General features: G+C 48.5%; 1 protein-coding gene across 3 annotated transcripts in view; it reads right to left on the bottom strand.

Annotated features, from left to right (window-relative positions):
• ITGA5 (integrin subunit alpha 5) overlaps positions 1 to 27,309 on the bottom strand; it is a 77,527-nt gene that overhangs the window by 9,699 nt on the left and 40,519 nt on the right. For all 3 annotated transcript variants that reach the window (XM_082208049.1, XM_082208047.1, XM_082208048.1), the window contains exons 6-22: positions 26,575 to 26,620; positions 25,630 to 25,755; positions 24,233 to 24,277; positions 22,916 to 22,959; positions 15,190 to 15,246; positions 14,179 to 14,231; positions 13,549 to 13,757; positions 9,809 to 10,000; positions 8,516 to 8,561; positions 8,248 to 8,355; positions 6,174 to 6,229; positions 4,798 to 4,952; positions 4,328 to 4,465; positions 3,694 to 3,761; positions 1,819 to 1,969; positions 893 to 985; positions 266 to 342 (exon numbers count right to left, since the gene is read on the bottom strand). In XM_082208049.1, coding sequence (XP_082064175.1) covers positions 266 to 342; positions 893 to 985; positions 1,819 to 1,969; positions 3,694 to 3,761; positions 4,328 to 4,465; positions 4,798 to 4,952; positions 6,174 to 6,229; positions 8,248 to 8,355; positions 8,516 to 8,561; positions 9,809 to 10,000; positions 13,549 to 13,757; positions 14,179 to 14,231; positions 15,190 to 15,246; positions 22,916 to 22,959; positions 24,233 to 24,277; positions 25,630 to 25,755; positions 26,575 to 26,620 — 1,664 coding nt within the window. The remainder of the gene's footprint in view (positions 1 to 265; positions 343 to 892; positions 986 to 1,818; positions 1,970 to 3,693; positions 3,762 to 4,327; positions 4,466 to 4,797; positions 4,953 to 6,173; positions 6,230 to 8,247; positions 8,356 to 8,515; positions 8,562 to 9,808; positions 10,001 to 13,548; positions 13,758 to 14,178; positions 14,232 to 15,189; positions 15,247 to 22,915; positions 22,960 to 24,232; positions 24,278 to 25,629; positions 25,756 to 26,574; positions 26,621 to 27,309) is intronic.

Genomic DNA, 27,309 nt, shown 5'->3' with positions numbered 1-27,309 from the left:
TCACAGGGATGGGGAACCTGCAGCCCTCCAGGTGTCATCTGGCTTCCAGCTCCCATCATCACCAGCCATCATGGCCAACGGACAGGGATGATGGGAGTCCAGCAACAGGCTGCCAATCCCTGCTCTGTCAGCAATGGAAGACAAGCCTCCCCAAAAATCAGCTCACCCATTTATCCCTGGTCCTTCCTTGCAATGCGCCGTCCTGGGGCAGGTAACAGGGGCAGCTATGGGGAGAATTTGGGGGAATTCTCTGGCTCATTTTTACCTGTGAATCTGAAAGTCAAATTGGATGGATTTCTTCGCATCAAGGTGAGGCACAGTAAAGCGTAGGCCACCCCAGAGCTAGGCGAGATACGGAAAAGAGAAGAGTCAGTATCTGTGTCCCTCCCCCCACTCTCCACTCTCAATGGCTTGTGTCACCTGAGGCAGCGGCCTCACTCTGCCTTATGGTAGAGCCAACCTTCCTATTCTGGGTGAGTTTAGCTAGCCCTACCCTAATTGGTTAATCCTCACACACGGGTGGGATGAATAACCCCCCAACAGATAGCTCCCACTTGAAGGAAAAGGCACTGTGCCCCATATATATGCTCCCCCCGTTATTATGAGTGTCATCACTCTCCCTGCTTGCAGCATCCCAAAGGACACAGAAGCTCTCTCGTACTTTGTCACAAAGAGATTAAAGTGTCTCTGATCACAGCTTGCCAGCTTTGCCTTGCTCCAATGAGCGGCCCCTTCGCACCATAACCATAGATCCCTTCACCACAGTTGACTTCTCATCTTATGGTATCCCAGGCTCTCCCAGCACACCCCAAGCACCAGGGAAGTGGCTTGAAGAGTCCTCTAGCCACCTGCCCCTAACAAGACCCCCTTGCCATGGAGTGCAGACACTCACACTGGTGCCTGCCTTCATTGGATTGCCGAGGTCACAGAAAACCATGTTGGTGTCATTCACCGTGTCATAGTGGCAGCTCAGGCTGGAAAGGTTCTAGAAGACAGAAGGAAACAAGTGTGAGAAGAGGGGGGTGGACTTGCCTCTGCCTGAGCTCAGGGGTTGGTGCACTGCCTCACCCGCACGACAGATGCTTAAAGTATTTGGGTCGCATCAAATGTAGCAATTTCTCATGTGGCTATTGCAGTAAAGTGTGTCCCCCCCCCCAGAGCATGGCGTTGATGCACCTCCTTGCCAGGGGCACAAGGGACCACACTAGCTGGGACCGCGGGGAGCTGTACTATAAAACATCTGGAGGACATCCGGTGGGCAGAGACTGGGATGGTGGGTGGAGTAATCTTCCCAGCCCCACCCACAGGTTGACTCAGAAAGTCTGCTCTCTGAGGAAATCAGGGACATTATTTTATTTTTTTTAAAAGAAATTTGAGAGCATTTTAATATACCAATCGAAGCAATCAAGCATTGCAGCCTCACCATAACCGCATTCTCTGGATCCCTCAAGAGGGAGCCATGATAGTTGCAGCTGCAAAACCTATTATTAATTTCTAGCACAGATACATCCACAGACATTCTACCCGATGAGGATTAGATCTTTTTGCAAAAGCCCTTCCTATGTTATTTCAAAAACCCACAAAGGATAAACTTGCTGCCTCTTCTTCTTCTTCCCCCCTTTAAAAATGATCATACTCAGGAACCCACCATCATATATCTGCTTTCCCAAAAATTGAGAATTGTGCTTTTATCTCAGTTCTAAGCTTTGGGAAAGGACAGCCTCTTCATTATCATTAAGTTCACTCCCCCCTGGCCAGGAGCGGTTGCAAAGCAATTTGCCTGCAGAAGGATGAGGTCCCCCCAGCGGAGGCACGTACCCCATGATTCCGCAGAACCCCCATGTAGTCTGCTTCCGGTGGGATGGTAACGTGGAGCTCAGCCTCATAAGCACCACCCTCACCGCGGTTCTGGGCGTGGAAGGTGAGGTTCAGCGCATTCTTGTCTCCCAGGTAGACAACAGTTTGGTCCCTGCAAGAGACCCAGCAAAGAAGGAGAAGGAGAGCACACACGTATCAGTGAAGATCCAGGGATGCCCATTTTTAGGAGGTACAACATAGAGAGCAGACATTTCAGACCATGCAAAAAACAATGGCAAAAACTGTATTCAGTTTCTCCTCCACCCTTCATTTTGGACTGACATGTGGAACAAAGAGAGTCCCAGACGTGCCTCAGGTACATTCAGTTGGAAGGGACCACGAGGGCCATCTAGTTCAACCCCCTGCAATGAAGGAATCTTCCACCCAACATGGGGACTGAACCCACAACCCTGAGATTAAGAGTTGCATGCTCTACTGACTGAGCTATCCAGCTATGCCCCCCCTCTGGTCAGCTCGCATTATACACAGGATTATAAATGAAAATGGGCCTGTATGTTCAGTGTGCATGCCAGGCACAGATCTCTCTGCGTAAAAAGGAGTACCTATTTTGTCCTTAATACTAGTGCCATATATATATATTTCCCATAACAAAGGCCTCCAAGAGCATTCCTTGAATGCACCCAATACTGAGTGTTTAGCATTTGCTTAACTGAGATCTCAGGTCTCTGCACCCTGGAATGGAAACCTTGTGAAGGGAGGAGAAGGGGACGGAATGTGTTCAGCAGGATCCCTAGGAAGGTAGGAAGCGACCTTCTACAAAGTCAGGTGACTGGCCCAGGTCAGCAACGTCTATACTGATTGGAAGCAGCTCTTCTGGGAGTTTCTCCCAGCCTTGCCTGGAGACACCGGGGGCTGGACCTTCTGGATGCAGAAGAACATAAGAAGAGTCCTGCCGGATCAGCCCAATGACTCATCTAATTCAGCATCCTGTTCTCACAGTGACCAACCAGATGCCTGTGGGAAGCCTGCAAGGAGGACGCAGGTGCAACTGCACTCCTCCCCCCCCCGGGAAATCCCAGCAACTGGGATTCTGAGGCATAATGCAGTAGATGTTCTTCCATGGAGCTACAGCCCACCCCATTGATTGCAGGCAGATTCAGATAGGAAGGGGTTGTTGGTGCTGGATGAACACATGCCCTCCCCTTAATTCTTTTGCAATTGCCTTTTGCAATTCTTACTCTTTTACATTACTCTATTATTAGAAAGCTTACTTTTAAAAACTTTTACATATGGGTAAGCAGTGTGCAAGATGCTGTTGACACAACACAAGAAGTGATATAATCTATGTCCATGTGCTATTAGATGGGAAAGGCACGAGATCAGCTAACAGCAGAGAAGCAGGAGCCGTTGCTGTGGGTAATAAGAAGAGCATAGTTTTGGCCATCTTTTTATCCCGTCCAATTGCACTTCCATTTTACAACAGCAGAGGGAGCCAAACTGCTGAAGGTGAACCCTTCTGAGGGAAATCACTGCTGCCCAGCCCCCCAATGCCAAAGGTGTGCATGTATTGTATTGTATGTTCTGGTGTTCCCACGTGGCCGTGCTGGAGGCAGATGCGCTGGTAAGAGGGAATATCTGATTAGCAAGAGAGTAGACCCCCGGAAGAAAGATTGCAGAGGGTGCCAGGAGCTACAATCCCTTCCTGAATCCACAAAAGCAAAGGGTTCAACATGTGTAACCAGGATGCAAGGGGGAGTGGGGATCTGCCTGAATATACTGGGTGGTGGATAAAGCAACAGAATGCAAACAGCACCCAAACTGCCTGGCTTCTTCCATGTTTGTGATGCCACAGAGCGAGGCAAGAGAGAGCCTTACCCAAAAACGTCAAGCTGAAGGTCAGGGACACAGACATTGTCTTCACCACAGTCCAGCTGGATCTGGGCCTGGTGGGCAAAAAAAGAAAAAAAAACCTCTTTGCCTGTTTGCCAACACTAAAAGGATCACGTTAACCTATTACTATGCTGACATAACATAAGCTACAAAACTACAAAAGCTGTATTTGGTTGAACAGCTAAACCATGGCGTAGAACTATGTTCATAAGCTGCAGTGAGTCTTGGGCTTGCATGCTTCCCATCTCCTCCCGTGCAGGCAGGGAAAAGATGCTGGCAGAATTTTCTTGCTGAGTCCCGGAATTCTGGCTTCTTGTGCCCAAGACTGAGCCACTACTTCTGAGCTTTCGTGTTTTGAAAGTGACCATTAAGCGTTGGATAGCCTGCAGTTCTTCTTGAAACGAATAGTGGCATATTCTAGACAAAGAGCATTAGGTTTCCCTGTGTTGTAGACCTTACATGCTTTTGGGTTATTATCTTTCCAGAAAGGCTGAGAGTCGCTGCACTGCAGTCTATCTTTCCAGGGAGGAGAGAAGCCCTTTCTGTATCCCATAGCACCAAACATGTGTTCATGGAATGCTGGAAGCAACTGCTGAGCAATCCTCCAACCCGAGAGTACCTTCTGTTCAATGTGGTTGTGCGTGAGGTAGTTGAGGATGGGCTGCAGACCATGTGCGTCCTGCGGGGCCTCTGGATCCAGCGAGAAGTTGAGGGACAGGTGGATGGGGGAGAGCTTGTCGCGGAATTCAGTCTCGTTCTGGAGAAAGAGACAGAGAAGGGATAAGGCACCAAGGGCATGGAGCCCATGCTGCAGAGAAATGCTTGCTGCACCATGGGGTGACGGGTGCTCCTCTGACTCTTCAGCCGAACTGCGAGGGCTGCAGTGGAGTTGCAGGTGCGGTCACATGCCAGCCACTGTGGGAAACCCTTTTTAGATCCCTGGATATGGGTGCTGGGAAGCAGAGTCCAGCACATCTGGCGAACTCACAGGTTACCCACCCCTGCACAAAACCATAACTTTCCTTGCAATGAAGTGCAGAAATACCCAAGAGAAGAAGGCAGAGCTTGTGGGCACAGACTGAGACTCACCCTGAGGTAGATCTTCATCTCGCGACACTCAGAGTTGGCACCGTTGCGGATTTGGAGGGTCTCGACTAGGTGGGGCTGGCGGGAACGCAGGAAGAGCGCTCTCTTCACTGCCCCTTTCTGTTTGAGGTGGTCAAGGTGCAGCTCCACACTGAACCCTACACATGCAGGCGAGAAGAAGATGGGGTCAACTGAGCTGTGATAGCACTATGCCCCAGAACGCAGCCCAAGAGGGGCTCCCACATCGGTCCCAGAAGAAGTACTGATCACCCACAAGATATAACTCTTGGTTTCTTAGCAAAATGGCAGTCAGGGAGGGCTCACATTGATGGTTTGGTTGTTTGCAGGCATATTCTGCAACATTTCATTGCTTATGCAATAATAGAGGTGGATTTCTACCAGACCACCCAAACATCATTCTGCTTTATTAATTGTTCTGTGATGCTTCCTCAGAGTTACAGCATTTTTGGCATCTGGAAGGGACACTCTTGCACTGTACTCGGACCATTGGTAATTTGGGGCCTATGGGTCACTACAAGTGTGGCAGATGCTCTTCCTGCCCATTTTCATTACAACTGAAAGAAATTTACGATGAGAATACTATTTTCAGATTTGTTATACGTCAATTTAAAGGCAAAGGGACCCCTGACCATTAGGTCCAGTTGCGGACGATTCTGGGGTTGCGACGCTCATCTCGCTTTATCGTTGGCCTCCAGTGCCTCTCTCAATGTTGCTGGACTCCATCTCCATAATTCCTGAGCATTGGCCATTCTGACTGGGGGTGATGGGAGGTGGAGTCCAGCAACATCTGCAGGGCCAAGGTTCCCCATCCTTGCTGTGTAGCCTTCTGCTTTCGCCATGCTTTCTGTCCCAGCTTCTGGGTCCCAGAATCTGAAAACTTGGTTTGACCTCCAGCTGATCTTGGCCTAACTCCAAGGCCTCCTTGATGCTGAAGGTTCATAGGAACATAAGAGGAGCCCTTTGGATCAGGCCAAAGGCCTCCTGTAGCCCAACATGCAGTTCTCCCAGTGAAGAAGAGGAGGAGGAGGAGTTTGGATTTGATATCCCGCTTTATCACTACCTGAAGGAGTCTCAAAGCGGCTAGCATTCGCCTTTCCCTTTCTCCCCCACATCAAGCACTCTGTGAGGTGAGTGAGGCTGGGAGACGTCTGAGAAGTGTGACTAGCCCAAGAGCAGCTGCATGTGGAGGAGCGGAGACGCGAACCCGGTTCCCCAGATTACGAGTCTACCGCTCTTAACCACTACACCACACTGGTCAACCAGATGCCTGTGGACCAGCTGTACTAGACTCCGAGACAACTTCTTGATGCCAGGACTTGTCAGTGGCATAGATGCCACCCCTTCCCCATATTACTCACCAATGGAGTCAGGCACATGTTTCCCAGATGCATTCAGACAAAAGCTCAGGTTGATGCTGTTGACATGGGAGAAAGGGGGGAGCAATGAGTCATTGTAAGAAATGAGTGAAAGGCAGTGCAGTCTAGGGAGAGTCAAATTGGAATGTGAATGCTCTGGGTTCAGATCCTTGCTCAGTCAGGGGCTCACCTACATCTCCACTACAGTAGAATGACATTGTTTAAGGGCAGGAGTAGTCAACACGATGCCTTCCAAATCCCATCAGCCCCAGCTGGAATGGCCAATCGGCTGGTGGGAGTTGTACTCCTGAAACCTTGGTTATTCCTTGTTAAGGGCCTGCCTCAAAGGATTGCTTGCTTTAATCACAGTAAAGCACTCTGGTGCTATAAAAATGGAAACCACTGCCAGGAAAGGAGGCTGGTGCTCTGGACAGGGAGCCTTCTGATGCAGCTGGAGTTGAAACAGAACTTCGGGGGGAGGGAGATAGAGGAGATCCAGTGGCACGCAGGAATGCCACCTATTTAAAAAGGAATGGCTATGGAGGTAGGAAAGATGTGCCACGTTCTGTCAGTTCTGCCAGGAAGGAAACGGGATGGGGCAGCAAAGGGAATCTGGGCTTTGTTCCCAGGGACACAGGTGTTCCAAGGCAGAACAAACTGAAATGCAGAGAAGAGGACCACAAAATGCACCTGGCCTGAGGGCAACACTTCTAGGTGTGGAAAGGGAAGCTCATTCAAGAGGCAGATTCTCTTGATGCAAGAGTTGGGGTGGGGGGAGAGCGGCTAACATGTGATGGTGGGGTGGTGGTGGTTGGGGTGTGATCCTGTCTGGATGACTCAGCTTCTCCTTCCAGCCATGTGGTCCCAGCCAGGTCACCAGCCTATTACAATCACCCATTCATAGTCAAGTTGGGCAGGTGGCCAGGGCAACCCCCACTTCTCTCCAGTTGCTGAGCAACTGAAAAACTCAGTTCATAAATATCCCCCCAGGCCCCTTTCATGGCTAGAGGATCAATACAGCCCCTTCTTAGCTGGAGCAAATCTGGAAGGCACATGCTATTTTTGTCACATGGAGACCACATGAAACCGATCTCCATTGTGACAGCTTATTTCACCTCTGCCGTAAAATGTCACAAGACTATCTGCTTCCTGGTTCTGCTTTGCCTGGAGTGAATGAGTTAGTGCAAGCACGGAGGTAAGGGCTCCTAAGGGTTTGTTCATGCAGGAGCCTGCGAATGAGGTTCCATGTGGTGAGAAGCCTCTAGGTAACAGTAGAAGCTCTTTGGTTATGACAGCTGCTACAAGCACCCACAGGGGGGGCTTCCTTCCAGCTCCCAGCACTGCTGCCCACTAATATGTAGATCCATGGCCATTGTTTTTGAAAAGGACAGCCCCCCACATTTTAAGCGTTTCTGGAATTTTACAAACTGTTGCGTTTTTTTTAAACACTCCTACAGTAGCATACCATTAAAAAAGCACACAAAAATGCAGACACCAGGATGCACATGCTAGTGCAGGTTTAATAGTAAAAGGCCTCCTCTCCTAAGACTCCCTTACTGAGAGATAAGCCCCAGCACTGATCTCAGATGGGTCTAACAGTCACAGCTCTAACAGTCAAATGGGACTCTTCTCTTTCTCCCATCGGGTAAACACCAGAAAGCGTCCTGGTGAGAGGTGGGGAGCTTTTGCTCGTGATACTCCTTTACTCCTTTTTACAGTGTGGAAAGACACTGCTTTTGAAATGGCTCACCTGCCACAGGAACACAGGAAGCTACCTGACACCAAATCAGGCCACACCCCCTTGCAGTGTGGTCAACACTGACCAGCAGGAGCCTATTTCAGAGTTTCACACAGGGCTCTTTCCCAGTCCTACCAGGAGATACTGGGGGTTGAACATGGGACCTTTGGTGTGCAGAGCATGTGCTCTCCCACTGAGCTATGGTCCTTCCCTATGGCTTACCCCAGAAGACTGGGAATTGTAGCTCAGAATAAGGCCAACAGAGCTACAGTTGCCACCGTCACTTGGGGACCATCAGGACTGTACCTTCCACTGTGGTTTCCTTCCAACATCACTCACCAAGCAACGGGGGTTCCAGTGCCCTCTAGGGTGCAAGCTCTCTCCTCAGGGTTAAACATGGTGGGGAAGATGCTGAGAGTGGCGCTTGCATGAACAATGGGGCGGCCCCTGTGAAGGTAGGCAAGAGAGGGAGGGAGAGAAAGAACTGTGATGTTTTTACCATTTCACCTGTCTTTCTGAACCTTTCAAACTCTTCTCCCCCAAATCGAGGGGTGGGGAGATGCATTTGTCTGCATCCCCATCCACAATCCTTATGCACAGTGCCTACCTGTAAACCAGGGCTGTGTCCATTCCAAAGGCTCCCACAATCAGATCTGAAGGGTGGAGAGAGAGAAAGTAGTGGACAGGCAATGAGCCCTAACTCGTTGCAGATTTTGATACCATTTTCCAGGGGTTGGTTTCAAAAGAGAAAGTTAGCTCAAAGCTGCTTATGTGTCACATTGCCTATTGTTTCTCAGTGATTATGGGGAAAACCACTTAGCACATGCTCAGAGGAAGCCTCCTTTATTGCTCTTCCTTGCAAAGTCCTCTGAGATAAGGGCAAATCAACAGCTGCATGGTTAGGGGCAGATAATGCTCTTGTGCCCAAGTTTTGCGAAGATAAGTATCAATGGACCACTTGAACATAGACAAGGGTGGTAGCCTCCTTGCATGACCTTCAAGTGAGAGTCTCTTTAGAGACCTGATATTAAATGCTCATTATAAAGTGGGTGTTTATAAATGCCATTGCAGAGGGCTTTTACAATACCACTGGGACACTTTCTTGCTTTCACTCTGCCTTTGAGAGCATTCTGAGGGTTGCCTCCCTGAAGACCTATATTTATACTGGATGTTAACATGCTCCTTAGGATACAAGATGCCCAAACTGGCTGCTGGATTATCTGATCAATCATCAGGAATATAATAATTCCCTCTATTTCCAACATGCAGGGTTTGAGTGCCGCTGCCTACAGAGCCAAAATGGTGCCATACATGCGCGAGGGAGGTATCAAGAGCACAAAGATCTTAAAATAAAAACCACTGAAGCTGTAAGAAACCTCAGACTGTTCAGTGAGGATGGCCACAGAATGCTGAAGGGGGTGGAATGGGAACCCGGGTGGGAGGAACTGCCTAGCATCCTAGAGAGCCTGGCTGGCTGGCTGATACAGTGAACAGGAGCACTCCACGTGGCAACGTTTTCTTGCAGATCCCACTTGTGTATAGTATTTGGACTTCCTTAAGCTGTTACTCAATTGCACAGAGAACCATATTGCCTCTGTATCAGGGTCAGGCAACAGTGTGCCCTCCAGATATTGCTGGACGATGAGTCCCATCATCCCTGGCCAGTGGGCGACAGTGGGCTGGGGCTGGTGGGGACTTGGGAGTCCAACAACTTGGCTAAACCTGCTCTATAGGATAAAGAGTTTGCTGGGTCCCCTTTGGATTTCTGCCTTTAGCCAGAGAGAGCTGGGACTGAACCTGGGACCTCATCCATGCAAAGCTACCAAAGATAACCTATGGCTCTTTGATGCTTCAGATACCCCATTGCAGCCTTTCTTGTGGTTTCACACTCAGTCCTCACCTGGGTAGCCGTTTCCATCCAGGTCCTTAGCCCCACGCATGGAGAAGCCAAAGAAGTCTGGAGTCTGGCCAGCTGGCCACTGGCCCTGTAACACCTGAGAAGGCTTGGGGTTCAGTCCGCCAGGCCGGCCATTGTACACATAGACCATGCCTTGCTGCTCCTTGCCACCAAACGGGGCCCCAATGGCCACATCTGCAGGAACAAATTCCAGCGTCAGCATTCATTCAGGTATTTGACAAGGCATAGATGCCACTCGATCTACAAACACCTCTTAAGTGGCTGGCATGAAACAGGTGCAGGTGAACTTTGGCCCCCCAGATGCTCTTGGACAGGGGTCAGCAACCTTTTTCAGCTGTGGGCCGGTCCACCATCCCTCAGACCATGTGGTGGGCCAGACTATATTTTTTGGGGGGGAAATGAACAAATTCCTATGCCCCACAAATAACCCAGAGATGCATTTTAAATAAAAGGAAACATTCTACTCATGTAAAAACATGCTGATTCCTGGACTGTCCGCGGGCCAGATTGAGAAGGTGATTGGGCCGCATTTGGCCCCTGGGCCTTAGGTTGTCTCCCCTGCTCTTGGAGTTGAACTTTCAGCTGCCCCAGCAAACATGGCCAAGGGTCAGGATGATGGGAGTTGGGAGTCCAGCAACCACGGGAGGGCCAAAGGTTCCCCACCCTTGACATTAAACAAAACACTCATTTAAAGAAATGCCCATGTGTTGAAAGCAAGTTGGCCTAAAGCATTTCAAAACAGAAGTAAAACCAGCAGCTAAAAAAAAAAAAAGAAATAACAAAGCACAATTACCTGTTAAAAACAACATGTCAAATGCACATCTGGACAGGCTTGATTAAAGAAAAGAATTTTTAGCAGGGGTTAAAAAGAGCAATGCAGTGACAATTGGAATAAAGAAAAAAGAAGGACAGACTAACCACCATCAATAAGGAAAGGCACCAGTTCTTCCCGTTTGCTTGAGACTGTTGTCATGCTAGCGCCCTTGAGCGCATGCACAGCCAGCTGTGACTGACAACTCTTGCCTGTGCGCAAGTTGGAGGGTGAGGGAGAGAGGGGTGGTAGTTAGGTGGCCAGAGGGGAACTGCCATCACCACTGCTGAGCTGTGAGCTGAGCTGAGGGGAAGGCCAGAAAGGCTGAGAGAGAGGAGGTCACACTGGGTTATAACCTCCAGAACTGGAAGCCGTTATATTGCTGGCATCTGTCTGGCTCAAGAGACAATGGAGTGCACCTCCAGGGGTGAAGTCAAACTACTGCATTAGCAGCACTGAAATGACCTCCCCGGGGCGCAAGCCTGGGCAGTGTGGATGGAGGTCCTGGGCTGCCCAGACATGACTCCCCTCTCAGCCTCACTGATGCGGTCCAAACAAAAGCAGAGCAATAAGTTTGGCACCAGCTGGGCTGCAGGAGACTCCACTCCAGATTTGTGTAGGTTTTAATCCTTAGTCTTTTCTTCTCCCGAAGATGCCCCACAAAGCAGCGGAGGTTTAGGACCAGCATGTTCCTTCTCCTAGATGGACTCCCTTCCCAGGTGGACAAGCCCCACCTGCCCCTCACTTCCCTCAACAGCACATGCAGAAACTGTTTTTCTGACCGTTGGACCCCCTCTTGGTCTTGCCCACTCATTCCGCCGGAGCCTTTCTTGGCAGTGGTACAGTTAGATAAATTGAGTTGCTGGTCTTGGTGCTACAGAGCCCCCCATCCCTCCCCGCTTTAGACGGTGAAGGGTCTTACTTCACTTCTTTCAAAAAGGAGCCCAACTGGATTAAGGGACCCTCCTTCTCACTCTGCTGAGTTGTCCCCCAAATTCCCCAGGCTGCCTCCATTAGTACTCTAACCAAAAACCACACTGAGAACCAATATGGTCTAGTGATTAGTGTGTCAGACCAGGGACTGGAAGACCAGGGTTCAAATTGCAACTCAGCCATGAAGCTTGCTGAACGACCTTGGGCCTGACACTGTCTCTCCACCTGGGCCATCTTACGGGGTTGTTGTGAGGATAGGAAGGGGGGGGGGAACCAGGTATGCCACCTTGAGCTCCTTGGAGGAAAGGTGGGGAATAATGTAATAAAAACACATAGTAACCTCTTCTCACTCCACACCCACATCCCCCTAACTCCTGTGCCCAGGGAACCCCAGTACAGGAGCTCAGAAACGGTTTTGTAGGATTTGTACACAAGAATGCACATTCTGCTCCAATTAGTTTTAATTTTTGCTGCCTTTTCTCTCTTAGCTGCTTTAGAAACTTCTGAGTTAAAAGGTGAGACAAAAGGAAATATTTTAACACAATAAATTAAAACAATGGAGAAAAAGAAAAGCATCAGGCCTTAGCCAGCTCTTTTGTGCAGGACTGTAGCAGAAACCAGGAATTTCAGTACCTGCTTCAAGGTGTGCCCAGACATACATAGCACGATGCAAATGTGCAGTATGAACCTCCTCCAGCAGATGGCAGCCAAATCACATGTAGGGTTTTCCTATCCGGCTACATACACAAATATGGGTCACAAATACCTATAAAACTTTTGTTCTGGGTTGCATCTGGCTGTGATCAGAATCCAGACCTTGCTCATAAATGTATTCTGAAAGGGCAGGAGGAATCATTGCTCTTTAATGATTTTGGAGCCCCTCTGATTTGCCTATGACATTAAAGGAAAACTAATCTACTGTATGCTATCTTGAGTATGCACACTATGTCTAGGGCGGGGAACCAAATCAGACACACATTTTCTGCTGAACAGATTGCTGCCTCCTCTTTCAATGTACCACATTAAACTTGATCCCCACTTTGGTTTGTTATTTTGTGGGACACTTGTCTGGCTGGTTCAAGAGGGTTCCCTAATGTGAGCCTGTGTTGCAGGGGGAGTCGATCACCAAGGGTCCCGCACCTATAACAGCTGAGTAGAGAAAAGGGGAATTCAGTAAGTGCACACTGCTTTGAACAGCTGCTCTTGCCCAAATTATCCCATCTACACAACTGTTAAAGGTACACGAGCTCAAATGTCGAAATGATGGGCTTGACCCTTCTGTACTTTTAGCTATATAATGGCTCATGAGACCAGGACTCTGCAGATTCAAAACCACATCCCAGGGCTTGCTAGTGGGCTGCAAGAAAGCAAACAAATTAAAGCTGTGGCTCTTCAGATGCAGTTGGACCACAATGCTACTGTGCTGCTGCATCAGGTGAGATGAGACTGTCCAGTCCCACTCCTTGGAAAGGCTCAGCCATTTCCAAGGGGGCTGCCTGTTGCATCTCTGTGCGAACTGCTACTCTCCACTGGCCTCCTTCCATTCAGGAAGCATGCCCTGAACAATACAACATGCAGATGCAGTTTGGGAGTGAGCAGGCATTGATTGGGGTGTGCTTCCAATTTTAACTCATAAAAAGCTCCCTAAAATCAACCAGAGTACCTTAACCTCAGCTATGAAAAATCTGGGAAGGGTGGGAGAACTGCTTTGAGTGGAACAGGGATCTGGCATCAACGCCTGTGTGGCATTGTGAAATAAAGGGAGGCTAGAACTAAAAAGCTGTTGGTTAATCCTGCTGTCAAAGTGAAAAAGTTCAAGAAAGGGCAGACATTTAGCAACAGCAATAAAATGAAAATGTCCTCATGGATGCTCACATTTTGCAATAAAATTGTTAGGAACTTGGTAACTTTTGACGAAAGGTGGGATGCAATTATCTGGGGCAGCCCCCCCCCGCATCTCCTTGTCAAAGATCCCTACCATTGTAGCCGTCCTGGTCAAGGTCTCCCAGGGGAGCAATAGCACTGCCAAAGCGACCAAATTCTTGGTGACCAGTAAGTGCGGCCGACGCCACTGGCTCCATGCCATACAGCTGTTGCAGGAAGATGTAGACTCTGCCCACCTCCTGCACACGACCATCTTCTGTTTTTTCCATGTATAAGGGGGCACCAATCAGTAGGTCATCTAGGCTGCATGGTGGGATGGGAGGAGAAAGAGCAAGAGCCTTAAAATCACCAACTCTGGTACAAAGAGCTCACTGCTGGGGTTCAGAGAAGCACCAGTGGAAGTGGGAGAGCAGCAGGGTCTAGAGGCACATAGCCCCCCTCCTCAACCATGGCCAGAGTATCTCCATGGGGTCTGCACTGCCCCTTCCCTTTGCTATCCATGGCAACTCTCTTCCTCCTTCCTAGACAGAGCCCACCCAAAATCTCCCAAACTCAAACATAGTCAAACATTCCCACAGCTTCTTCTAGTGTGGAGAAAAGCCTCTCTCTCTCTCTCTCTCTCTCTCTCTCTCTCTCTCTCTCTCTCTCTCTCACACACACACACACACACACACACACACACACACAAAACTAGTGATTGCGGTCACCCTTCCTCAACACTCACCTGTCACCGTTGAGATCAGTGGCAGCCACAGCATAGCCAAAATAGGCAGCCATCTGTTGGGGGAAATGACAGGCAGCTGGTGAGGCTGAAGGATGTCAACATGGGGCAGGCATCCTGCAATCGTGACAGACTGTCTGCTCAGGGCGGGACTCTTGACTCCCCACAGACCCCTCAGTCCCAGGCCACATCTGCATTGTACACTGAAAGCATCTTCATGGTTGCTTCCCCCAAAGAATCCTGGGAGGTGTGTTTGTTAAGCAGGCCAAGAATTGCTAGGAAACGCGTGTTCCCTCCCAGAGCAACAATTCTCACAATGGAACTCTGGGAATTGTAGCCCTATGAGGGGAATTGAGATCTCCTGACAACTTGCAGCGTAAACTAGACTGTTCAAAGTGGCATAATTCTGCTTTAAATGAATTGGGCAGGTGGGGCCCCAGACCCATCATGGTACCTGCACACCTCCAAGACAGGATAGTTCCTTAAATTTCTGGGGTTCTCCAGGGCAGCCTTCTCCCACTGGGAGACCTCCAGATGCTGTCAGACTATAACTCCCATCAGCCCTGACTACCAGCTGTGCAACAACACTTCTGTTCAGACAGATAAGCACATACAGGGTATACTTTGTACGAAAAACCTAATTTATCACCCTGCACCCAATCAATCCAAAGCCTGTACTTCTGAATCACAGCATAGACAAAGTCCTCTCCAAGGCCCCAGGTAGCCTGAAAGCTGGGAGGGGGGGTGAGTGGGGAGGAAATACGACCAGTAAACACAGTGGATCTTAGGAACCACATATGCTTCTTATTTCTTGCTCTGTCCTTTCCTGGAATGAACCTCAGACCTTAACGCAGGTGTGGCCTGCAGGTGGCAACCTGAATGGCACCCTAAGGGATGGCAATGGAGCCTGGCATGAGGGCACTGGGGCCTCTGTCAGAGGTTGGGCATAGCCCAGCTGCAGCATCAAGACCCTCCTTCCTGGCTGGCTTCAGTGTGAACAGTGCAGCCATTTACCTGCTCTCCAGAAAAGTTGTACAGGGGCCGAATGTCACTTCCATTTAGAATTGTGACCTGGAAAGAAGGAAAGAAGAAAGGAAGGAAGAGAAAATAAGAGTTCTTCAGTCTCATGTAGACTGATCCAAAGTGATCCAGCCGGAATCCTCCACTAAGGCACTGCTGGATTACAATTCCCACAATCCCCAGGCAGGACGGCCAATGGCCAGGGATAAAGGGAGTCATAGTTCATCAGTACTCAAGGGACTCAGCTGGGAAAGGCTTGTTGTGGCAAAGGAGCCAACCCAACTTCTCCTGACAGGGATGAAAAGGGAAACGAGGAGTCTTTGCTCCCAAGACCCGGGGGTCTCCCTTCTGGCCATGTACGCATTCTCCTTCCACAGCTGGGGAGTCCTGGCTACCAAAATAGAAACCTTTTCTTTAAATAATACTAATAATTTATTCAAATCACTGTAGTTAATTGCTCTTATCACTAGGACATTTTCCCTTCCTTCATCCACATAGGCAGTTTTTCACAACACTGGGAGTACTCATATATGTGTGTGCATGAGCTCATGTTTATGTTATATATGTGTGCATGATTAGAATTTTCTTGAGTCATCAGTCAGTTTAATGATTGCTTGTTATGTATGTATGTATGTATGTATGTATGTATGTATGTATGTATTGTGTATTGTATTACTGTACACTGCCCTGATATTTTATGAGAGGGCAATATAGAAATGCTATACTGTGGGGGATGCCAGCAGGGAGAGAGAGAACAGCCCTGAGGTAAAAACATCTGTTTTGAGTCTGGATGCCTCCTGCACTACAGCCCCAAACTTAGAATGCAGAAGTTAACCTCACCCAAAGGATCCCACAGTGTGGCAGAAAATGAGTTGGCCATATTGCGGGAGCTTTGGGAGGAGGGTGCCCTTAGCACCACTTCTGCTCAAGAAGTGGGGCTGAGGTTCCTCTCAGACTGCTCTGTGGGCGACTAAGTGTCACAGCAAGGTCACCGAGAGAAAGGCTGCGCCCGGAGGAAGGAAGGCCACGTCACATGTTAGAGGCGAAGAGAATCGCAGCCCAAAAGTAACCTCTGCAACAACATCATGGGGTTGGTTCTTGGCCGCAGCCAAACGGCCGCAGGGAAATCAGATTTGTTTGGTTTCGGGCCTCTACATTTCCCTCATCTTTAGAAATGCACCTGTTACCATAGCAACCCACAGGGTCAACAACAAACACGCAGCTGAGTGGTGCCGAATCAGGAGAGGGTGAGGAGGAGAGACAGGCTGGCGTGTCATGTGTGAGGCAACGTTTCACTGAGCTCACCGTGAACTCGTGTGTCCCGTGTTAGGGAAAAGTCACAATGGCAAGGGATCACGGGAGCCAAAGAACACACCAGCGTCTCCAGGTGGGATGACACCCACTTTTAACTTGCACCTTCCTGTGAGTGGGGCCCTCCACTAACCACACAGGAAGGGAAAAAGCGAAGGGGCTACACCCAAAAGCACACCGGTTGATGCCACGGCACCACAAAGCACCAGCACAGGACTCTTCAGCCTGGATGTGGCCAGACATAGAATCATAGAATCATAGAATCATAGAGTTGGAAGAGACCACAAGGGCCATCGAGTCCAACCCCCTGCCAAGCAGGAAACACCATCAGAGCACTCCTGACATATGGTTGTCAAGCCTCTGCTTAAAGACCTCCAAAGTAGGAGACTCCACCACACTCCTTGGCAGCAAATTCCACTGTCGAACAGCTCTCACTGTCAGGAAGTTCTTCCTAATGTTTAGGTGGAATCTTCTTTCTTGTAGTTTGGATCCATTGCTCCGTGTCCGCTTCTCCGGAGCAGCAGAAAACAACCTTTCTCCCTCCTCTATGTGACATCCTTTTATATATTTGAACATGGCTATCATATCACCCCTTAACCTCCTCTTCTCCAGGCTAAACATGCCCAGCTCCCTTAGCCGTTCCTCATAAGGCATCGTTTCCAGGCCTTTGACCATTTTGGTTGCCCTCCTCTGGACACGTTCCAGTTTGTCAGTGTCCTTCTTGAATTGTGGTGCCCAGAACTGGACACAGTACTCCAGGTGTGGTCTGACCAGAGCAGAATACAGTGGCACTATTACTTCCCTTGATCTAGATGCTATACTCCTATTGATGCAGCCCAGAATTGCATTGGCTTTTTTAGCTGCCGTGTCACACTGTTGGCTCATGTCAAGTTTGTGGTCAACCAAGACTCCTAGATCCTTTTCACATGTACTGCTCTCAAGCCAGGTGTCACCCATCTTGTATTTGTGCCTCTCATTTTTTTTCCCCAAGTGCAATACTTTACATTTCTCCCTGTTAAAATTCATCTTGTTTGTTTTTGCCCAGTTCTCTAATCTGTCAAGGTCGTTTTGAAGTGTAATCCTGTCCTCTGGGGTGTTAGCCACCCCTCCCAGTTTGGTGTCATCTGCAAATTTGATCAGGATGCCCTTGAGTCCATCATCCAAGTCGTTGATAAAGATGTTGAATAAGACCGGGCCCAAGACAGAACCCTGTGGCACCCCACTAGTCACTCTTCTCCAGGATGAAGAGGAACCATTGATGAGCACCCTTTGGGTTCGGTCAGTCAGCCAGTTACAAATCCACTGAGTGGTAGCATAGTCAAGACCGCATTTTACCAGCTTCTTTACAAGAATATCATGGGGCACCTTGTCAAATGCCTTGCTGAAATCAAGGTAGGCTACATCCACTGCGTTCCCTTCATCTACCAGGCTTGTAATTCTGTCAAAAAACGAGATCAGGTTAGTCTGACATGACTTATTTTTCAGAAATCCATGCTGACTATTGGTGATCACAGCATTCCTTTCTAGGTGCTCACAGACTGTTTGCTTAATGATCTGCTCCAGAATCTTCCCTGCTATTGATGTCAGACTGACTGGGCGGTAATTATTTGGGTCCTCTCTTTTCCCCTTTTTGAAAATAGGGACAACATTTGCCCTCCTCCAGTCTGCCGGGACTTCGCCTGTTCTCCAGGAATTCTCAAAGATGACTGCCAGTGGTTCTGAGATCACATCTGCCAGTTCTTTTAATACTCTTGGATGCAGTTCATCTGGCCCTGGAGACTTGAATACATCTAAACTAGCCAAATATTCTTGTACTATCTCCTTAGTTACTCTGGGCTGTGTTTCCTTTGCTGAATCATTTGCTCCAAATTCTTCAGGTCGGGCATTGTTTTCTTTATCGGAGAAGACTGAGGCAAAGAAGGCATTGAGTAGTTCAGCCCTTTCTGTGTCCCCTGTTTGCATTTCACCATCTTCTCCTCTGAGTGACCCCATTGTTTCTTTGTTCTTCCTTTTGCTACGAACATACCCATAAAAGCCTTTTTTGTTGCTTTTAACCTCTCTAGCAAGCCTGAGTTCATTCTGTGCTTTAGCTTTTCTGACTTTGTGTCTACACGTGCTGGCTATTTGTTTGAATTCCTCTTTGGTGGTTTCCCCCGTTTTCCATTTTTTGTACACATCCTTTTTTAATCTTAATTCAGTTAAAAGTTCTTTAGATAGCCACCCTGGCTTCTTTAGGCACCTTCCATGTTTCCGTCTCATTGGTATTGCCTGACGTTGTGCTTTTAGTATCTCCCTCTTAACAAACTCCCAGCCATCATGAACTCCCTTTCCTTTTAGTATTATTGTCCATGGGATCTCACCCAGCACTTCCCTAAGTTTTATGAAGTCGGCTTTCTTAAAGTCAAGAAATTGAGTCCTAGTATGCTTGGCTGCTCCTTTCCGCTGTATAGTAAACTTCAGAAGAGCATGATCACTCGCGCCTAATGATCCTTCCACTTCTATCCCACTAACCAGGTCATCAACATTGGTTAGGACCAGATCTAAAATGGCTGTTCCTCTTGTTGCTTCTCCCACTTTCTGGACAATGAAGTTGTCTGCAAGGCCAGTGAGGAATCTGTTTGACCTTATGCTCTTGGCTGAGTTTGACGTCCAACAAATATCCGGGTAATTGAAGTCCCCCATTACTACTATCTCCCTTCCTTTTGCATGCTTGGCCATCTGTTCCAGGAAGGCATCATCTATGTCCTCCGTTTGGCTTGGGGATCTATAGTAAACTCCCACAATGAGGTCTCTGTTATTCTTCTCTCCCTTAATTTTGACCCAAATGCTCTCACTTTGGCTTTGAGGATCTAAATCTTGGATCTCTTCACAGGTATACACATCCCTGACATATAACGCCACTCCTCCTCCTTTCTTGTCTGGTCTGTTTCTCTGAAATAGATTGTATCCCCCCATTATTACATTCCAATCGTGGGACTTATCCCACCAGGTTTCAGTGATGCCTATTATGTCATATTTAGTTTGCTGTACCAAGAGCTCAAGCTCATCTTGTTTATTTCCCATGCTTTGCGCATTAGTGTACAGACATTGAAGTCCATTAATCATTCCCCCGTGTCTCTTATTTAAGGATTTTTTCCTCCCACCACTAGGTCCGCGTGCTGTTTGCTCCATTTGGTCTATGACATTTGGATGATCATCTTCATTAATTGATAGACTCCTACCTTCAGGAGCACTGTCTCCCTCCCCCACATTAGTCAGTTTAAAGCCCTCCTGATGAGGTTTCTGAGATTTTTGGCAAAAACATTTCTCCCAACCGTTGTGAGGTGCAGCCCATCACTTGCCAGAAGTCCATCTTCAAGAAACTGCAGTCCGTGATCTAAGAATCCAAACCGTTCCTGTTTACACCATTTGCGGAGCCAGCTGTTCACTTCCACTATTTTCCCCTCTCTCCCTGGGCCATGTCGTTCAACTGGGAGGACAGACGAGATGACAATTTGTGCATTTAGTTGCTTCAATTTCCTGCCGAGAGCCTCGTAGTCTCTTTTGATCTTCTGGAGGCTATTGCTTGCAGTGTCATTGGTTCCCACATGAACCAAGAGGAAGGGGTAATTGTCAGTGGGTTTTATGATTCCTTGCAGTCGTTCAGTTACATCTTGGATCTTAGCCCCGGGGAGACAGCACACTTCCCGAGACATCTTGTCAGGCCCACAGATCACTGCTTCTGTTCCCCTCAGTAGGGAATCCCCTATCACCACTACACGCCTCCTCTTGGGTTTGGTCGGGGTTCTTCCGTGAGCTGTCCGTTCCAAGGTCGCCTGCACATTCCCTGAGGACTGACTTTGCTGCTCGTCTTCATATACCTGATCGACTGTAATGAGGGAGAGATCCTCAAATGGAGTCTGCTCTTCGTCTTCCATGCTAGGGGAGAGGACCTCAAAGCGATTGTGTATTTCTAAGCAATCAGAGTGAACCCTGGGCCTCCTACTTCTTTGAGTCACGTTTCTCCATATATCTGGCTCCTGTGTTGGTGAACTAGACTCCTTCTCAGGGGAGTCCCCTGTCTCCTCCTTGGTGGAGACGGTGTGCTCTGTTGCTTCCAAGAAGAGCTCCAGCTCTCTAATTCTTTGGAGCGTAGCTACACGTTCCTCCAGTTGCTGGACTTTGTCTTTTAAGAGGGCAATCAACATGCAATTGCTGCAGGTAAAGCTGCCTGCAACCTTTGGCAAGATGGCAAACATTGCGCAGGAATCGCAGGCGACTGCAGCTGTTCCCTCCCCTTCCATCTTGAGATCGTGTCGTTGGGGTTGGCTACAGAGGTCCTCCATCATAAAAAGCTTGAAGACAGGACAAATAACTTCCCCCACACAAAAAAACACCTAGATCTCCCCAACAAACGTTTGAGACTAGCTCCCCTAAATCTAAAAGATGGATCTAACCCTGCCCCCTCTAACCTTTACACAGGGAAAACAGCTAATCAGCCACAAGGAAACACACAGACACAAGAAAACCCTTTTTGCTCCTTCTTCAACTGATGCCCTGCCTCTCACGGAACTTCTGGGAAGGAGCAGCAGAGGTCGGTGCCCACTGGGACGGGTAGGGCAGAAGGCTGACAGGCCAACAGTAGTTGGGGCCAGAGCACAAGGCTGGCAGAGCCACCTAATTCTGGTTCTGTCTCCATCCACCTCTCTCCTGAGTTCTGCAAGGGCGACACTGAGACTAAGGAGAAAAGAATCTGGTGGCCCATTGCCACCCCCTGGACTGGTTGTAAGCAGGTGGGGACTGCCTAGGGGCAGAGCCATAGCATGGTTTGCCAGTGCCCGGGGCGTGCGTGCGTGCAGGTGGGCAGAGGATGAATGGAGCCTGCCACACCAGCCCAACCCTTGCCGCTGGAGTGATCCCCCACCGGAGTCAGGAAGGGCCATGCTGTGCCACCTGCCTGCCTGCGCAGGGTGGAGCTCAGCTGGGTGGCATAGCCCTTGCACCATCCCAGCCTCGCAAAGCAGCTCGGGGATGGCAGGGCAGTGTGAGAAGGATGCAACAGCAATGTGCCCTTCGATCGCAGCCTTGCCTGCTTTGCCCAGCGAAGCATTCAGATCAGATTCCAGCCTTGCAAAGTGCTGCAGGGTTGTCAGAGCAGCATGAGGAGCCAAATGTACCCCCCCCCCCGAGAAAAATGTGGCAAGCCTTCACCCCGGCTGCGCCCCCTACACACGATGCCCCTGACTGGGGGGAGACGGAGGTTGGTGGGGCAGTGACCTAATAGACCAGCCTTGACTCTGCATTGCAAAGAAAAATGAAGAATGTCTTGAGATTTCAAATGGCTTTTAAACAACTTTAAAAAATAAAAACATAAAAACATAAATAATGCTACCAGTACTACTTTATGGGTTGGATTCGGAGAGTCCTGCTAGCACAACACGATTTGCTTCCCTTCTCCAGTGCCCACCCCCCGGTCGGCTTGGGGTGGGGGGTTCGGATAACCCCCAGAAAGGGAGGTGGTTCCATCAGGCTGCGCCAACAGAGCAGTTTCCTGAATGCTACTTTGAATTTCACCCTCTGGGTCTGGTCCCCTATCTATCCATTAGTAACCCAAATAGAAAGGAGATAAAGAGTATTTCTCAGGCAGCCTTCAGCAACCTGGTTGCAAAACCTCCAGCGATTGCTGGACTCCACCTTCCATTGGTCAAAGCCAGCGTCCTCAGGGATTAGGGGATTGTAGTCCAGCTACATCCCAGAGGTTACCCCGTTGGTTTAGGCCAGTGTACTTCAGCCTTGGGGCCTCAGATGCTGTTAGACTACAACTCCCATCACCCCTAGCCTGGCTAAACTGGCTGGGGATCATGGGAGTTGTAGTCCAACACAATCTGGGGACCCAAGGTTGAAGAGCACTGGGTTAGGCTAGCCAATGAAACTGCTCTGTTTCAGCCCTTGGAAAGTATTTTTGGGGGAAGGACTTTCCAGTTTGTGGATCAGCCATTAAGAAGGTCTCAACGACTTATATCAGAAGTTGTTAAGAGAATGTTCCTGGTTATGAGCAGAAGCGGAGATCTAAGGAAGTTGTTCTTTTAAGGTCCAAGCTGTATAGCAGTTTTTTTAATGAACACTCTCGTAGATTAGCTTGCAGCTGGAAGAACGTGAGGCAGCATCTTGTGCACCTGGTGAGGATGGTGGTGAGGGGCGTCTGGAGCACTTTTACAGAAGTTCCTGACAACCCACCTGCCATCCACAAAAGGTCTGCTGCCAAATTCTGTGCTGGCCCCTAGAGCACATTTTCAAGGGAATTACTGTATGGCCAATGTTCCAGCTCTACAAAGCAGGCAGGGGGACAGGGACACTCAGCCAAATGATGCAAAGGTTGCCAGGAAGACACAGAGAGTGGGGAGAAAGGAGGCACAGGTTTGGCTCTTACATATCCATAAGTCAGGTTTCCTTTAGGGACGCCAGCCACAAAGTCTGCAAGAGAGCAAAGGAACACAATGCAATCAGTGGCAGCAGGAGTCCGAACTGCTGCAAGCACACTGTGAACAGCAGAATATGGCACAGATCATAGACCCTGGAAGAGTCCTCATGGGAGAGGAGGAAAATACATACATACAGTATGACCTTTAAGAAACCAGATAATAATGCAGTGCACTATTTACTAATCCCAAGCCCTTATTATGAGTCCCTGTCATGGGAAAGGGTGGGTTTAATAATAATAATAATAATAATAATAATAATAATAATAATATGAACCCCAATCTCTCTCCTACTGCCCTCATAATTGCACTCTTATTTTGCATTCCAATATTCCCTCCACAATTTCTAACAAAAAATAGAAATAAATTTATTATAATTTATTTGAAAACCTATTTATTGTCTTGGGGGGAGGGGTAGAATTATACAACATTTTGAAATCTTGACGTGTGTTATTTACTCAGAATGCAATGGAGGTAAATATTTTTGACACAAGGTACACATAAACTGGACTGTCACATGGAAGATGGAGCATGCTTGATTTCTCCTGCCCCGGAGGGTAGGACTTGAAACGATGCCTTATGAGGAACGGCTAAGGGAGCTGGGCATGTTTAGCCTGGAGAAGAGGAGGTTAAGGGGTGATATGATAGCCATGTTCAAATATATAAAAGGATGTCACATAGAGGAGGGAGAAAGGTTGTTTTCTGCTGCTCCGGAGAAGCGGACACGGAGCAATGGATCCAAACTACAAGAAAGAAGATTCCACCTAAACATTAGGAAGAACTTCCTGACAGTAAGAGCTGTTTGACAGTGGAATTTGCTGCCAAGGAGTGTGGTGGAGTCTCCTACTTTGGAGGTCTTTAAGCAGAGGCTTGACAGCCATATGTCAGGAGTGCTCTGATGGTGTTTTCTGCTTGGCAGGGGGTTGGACTCGATGGCCATTGTGGTCTCTTCCAACTCTAGGATTCTATGATTCTATGAATTGTACCAACGGATTCACGTTACAAGAACAGAGATTCCGACTAAACATCATGAAGAACATTCTGAAAGTAAGAGCTGTTTGACAGTGGAAGGGTCTCCCTCGGGAGGTTGTGGACTCTCCTTCCTTGAAGGGTTTTTAGGAGATTTTGGATGTCTGTCTCTCGTGGATGAGATTCCAGCATTGCAGGGGGGTGGACTAGAGGACCTCTACAATTCTAGATTCTCTGCTCTCCAAACGATGCCCACAAACCAGCCCTACCACCCATGCTGAAAATAAGCCCATTGGTACCTTCAGTGGCATCTCCGCTAAATTCACCGACCGCCACAGAGTAGCCTAGGGAGAGGGAAAGGAGAGACAACATGATTAAGGGGGGGAATGCATGCCACTCTACACCTATCAGGGCCATCAGGAAATGCTACTGCCATTTCCCAGCATGCCATGCGGTACCACAGGTTGCCATAGGTCCCATAATGCCAACTAGTTAGTCAGCAATCTGGCCCCAGGCTGAACATTGCTAGGAGGCAAAATCCTTCCCTTTGGAGGAGATGGGATAAGGCCCCTTCTGGGTTTCTCTAAAGGTAAGTGCATGTGGTCATTTTTGGAGGGAAATGGAAAAGGACAGGTTGTGGGCTCAGTGGCAGAGCCTCTGCTCTGCATTCAGAAGGCCCCAGGTTCAATCCGCCGCATCTCCAGGTAAGACTGGGAAAGAGCCCCCCCCCCGAAATCTGGGAGCGCAGCTGCCACTTGGTGCCGAGAAAAGTGTGCCAAAAGTCTGACTCAGTAAAGGGCAGCTTCCTATGTTGCTCAGCATCAGCAGGAGGTGAAAAAAGTCTGTGACTGGGTTGAAATAAAGGACACGGAGTGACAAATTTCACCATCATAGTGTGGTTACGCTGATGTAACCACATCTACCTCTGAAGTAAGATTAATTCCAGAGCATTTGGGGGATCCCAGGATGTCCTTGCTGACCCTGAAGAGATGCTTATGCACCATTCTGCTTATTATTTGTGAATAATATCAACACTTCCCATGAACACTACTCACCCCCGCCTCACGGATGAAACAAGGGGTGAACTCAAGAACCCTGGATCTGGCAGAGATCTGCTGACGTTCAGGGAAACCTCTGATCCACTGCCCATTGACAAAGGCTTGATCAGAGGCCACCCCTTTCTAACAGGGCCCAGATTTTGAACTGAGCAAGCGCTGAAGCACAAAAACCACCTGCTCAGCCAACCTTGAAGCACAGAATGGGCAAAGGCAACCAGCGCCCAGGAAGAAAATGCTACCCCCTAAGGCAAGGATTAGAGAACCTGCGGCCTTCTAGGTGTTCATCTCCTCCTTAACCTGCACTTGCTGGACTTCTGGGCTGTTGCAAGATCAATCAACAGCCTCTCCTGATCATTGCTCTTATTGTGGGAAAGGGAGGAGCACAAAGGATGGTAGGTCAACTGATAAGAGAGATATGTTCTGATTGTATTTTAAAAGAATTTGTAAAATTTAATATCTATCTGTCTGTCTGTCTGTCTGTTGGTCTGCCTGCCTGCCTGTCTGTCTGTCTCCATCCAACTCCTCCATCACTCCCAGGCAGCACAGCCAATGGTAATGAATGACAGGGTTTCAGGACCCCACCTCCAGCACTGTCCTAAGACAGTGTCTCCAACCCTTTCCTTCCATCCAGCACTCACCAAGGTAGCTGTCATCAGCCTTGAAGTTAGCCTGACCCGTCTTGAGTTGACCTCGAGCCTCCAGGACTAAATAATTGGGGTCATATACCTCCACAATGGCATCCTGTGCTGCTGAAAGCACCTGGCCTGAAGGGAAAGGGGGGTGGCAGTTAGAGGGTTGGACTAGGACTGAGAAGGCCAAGGGTCAGATTCCCCACTCCCTCAGGAAGCTCACTGGGTGACTTTGGGCAAGTCGGCTACATCTCAGCCTAACTTACCTCACAGGGTTGGTGTGAGGATAAATTCATTTATATAGGGTGGCATTCCAAAAAAGCTATGCAAACACACAGCTCAGTCACTTCCATTAATTTCAGGGGACCTACTGTGAGTAAAACCTAGCCAAATAATTTCTAAACAGTCCTTCATCAAAAGAGATCTCAGGACTGTTTACATACAAGGACATTTTTTAAAGAACATGCTATATAATAAACACTGACAATAAAACCACAATAAAAACAACATAACAGGAAGTTATTCTGTGTGCCACCTCTTGCTCCTTGGAGGAGAGGCAAGATAAACATTAAATGGATGAATGAATGAAGTTATCCTGAATTTGGGGGACAGGAAGGTGGGAGATGGGGGGAGAACTGGGGGTGTCAATATCCCCAGGAATCTGAGGCAGTGACCAGCTTTATGGATATGCTGTGATTCCACAGGAACACAGAAAAATTGCTCTTCCTGGGAATCTCCAGCTTTCATTTTCTTTTCCTTAAAAGAAAAAAGAACAGAAAAGAGTATGTTGCTAGCCCTTATGGTTAAGAAGGTGTGTTTGAAAAGGAGGCACTTGATCAGCTAACTAAATATATAAATCTCAATCAGCTGGACCAGTGAAATGAGGATCAAATAAATATTGCCAAAATAGTAATATTTTTCATAATAGTAACAAAGAAGCTGGGAGGGGGTCACCTTGCCAGTAATAGCTTCCGGGGCCACCAAGGAGAACGCGTCCAGCCTGCCAAGACAACGAAAAACATTAGTTTTCCTCAGAGGTATCTGAGGCAGTTCACCTGACCTTTGCCTTGAGTTTTCCCCTTGTATCTTCACAAGCGCCCTGTGAGGTTTGCTGGGCCAAGAGATGGTAGCTGACCCACAATCACCCAGCCAGCTTTGTGGCTCTTCAGGGGATTTGAACGACTCCACTTCCCATACCTGCTACATCACACTCCCTCTTGACACCCACCCACTGACATCCCCATCACTTCAGAGATCACCCTGGTCACATTGGACCACCCTCAGCTCAGCACCCTCTCTCTTAGCAACCAGGCTGTGACTCACAAAGGTCACACAGGAGCCATCAATGATGCAATCAGAAGACACCTAAAAGCAGGGGCTTTAGGCACTGGACCAGTCTCAGGAGGTACGTGTTGGCAAGCCTCAGCTGAACATAGGTGAGGAGCTGTAAGACTGGCAGCAATGCTCAAAAGCATTTTTGAAATTGTCTTAGAAAACAATATTTTAGGTAATATTAGATCTGCTTTGTAGATCAGAAGTTACCAGCCTTTTACAAGCCCTCTCACTTGCCTGCATGGAGTCCTGGGTTGCCTAGGGTGACCAGGGGAGCTGTCAAGTACAAGGCTGATGCAGAATATCCAGATGGCTACAGGTGATGCATGTATGTGCACAGGCTTGATAGGGAAGAAA

The sequence above is a fragment of the Podarcis vaucheri genome (genome assembly GCF_965113315.1).
Source record: "Podarcis vaucheri genome assembly, chromosome: 2".
Classification (NCBI taxonomy): Eukaryota; Metazoa; Chordata; class Lepidosauria; order Squamata; family Lacertidae; genus Podarcis; species Podarcis vaucheri.
This window is presented reverse-complemented; position numbering and strand designations above follow the sequence as displayed.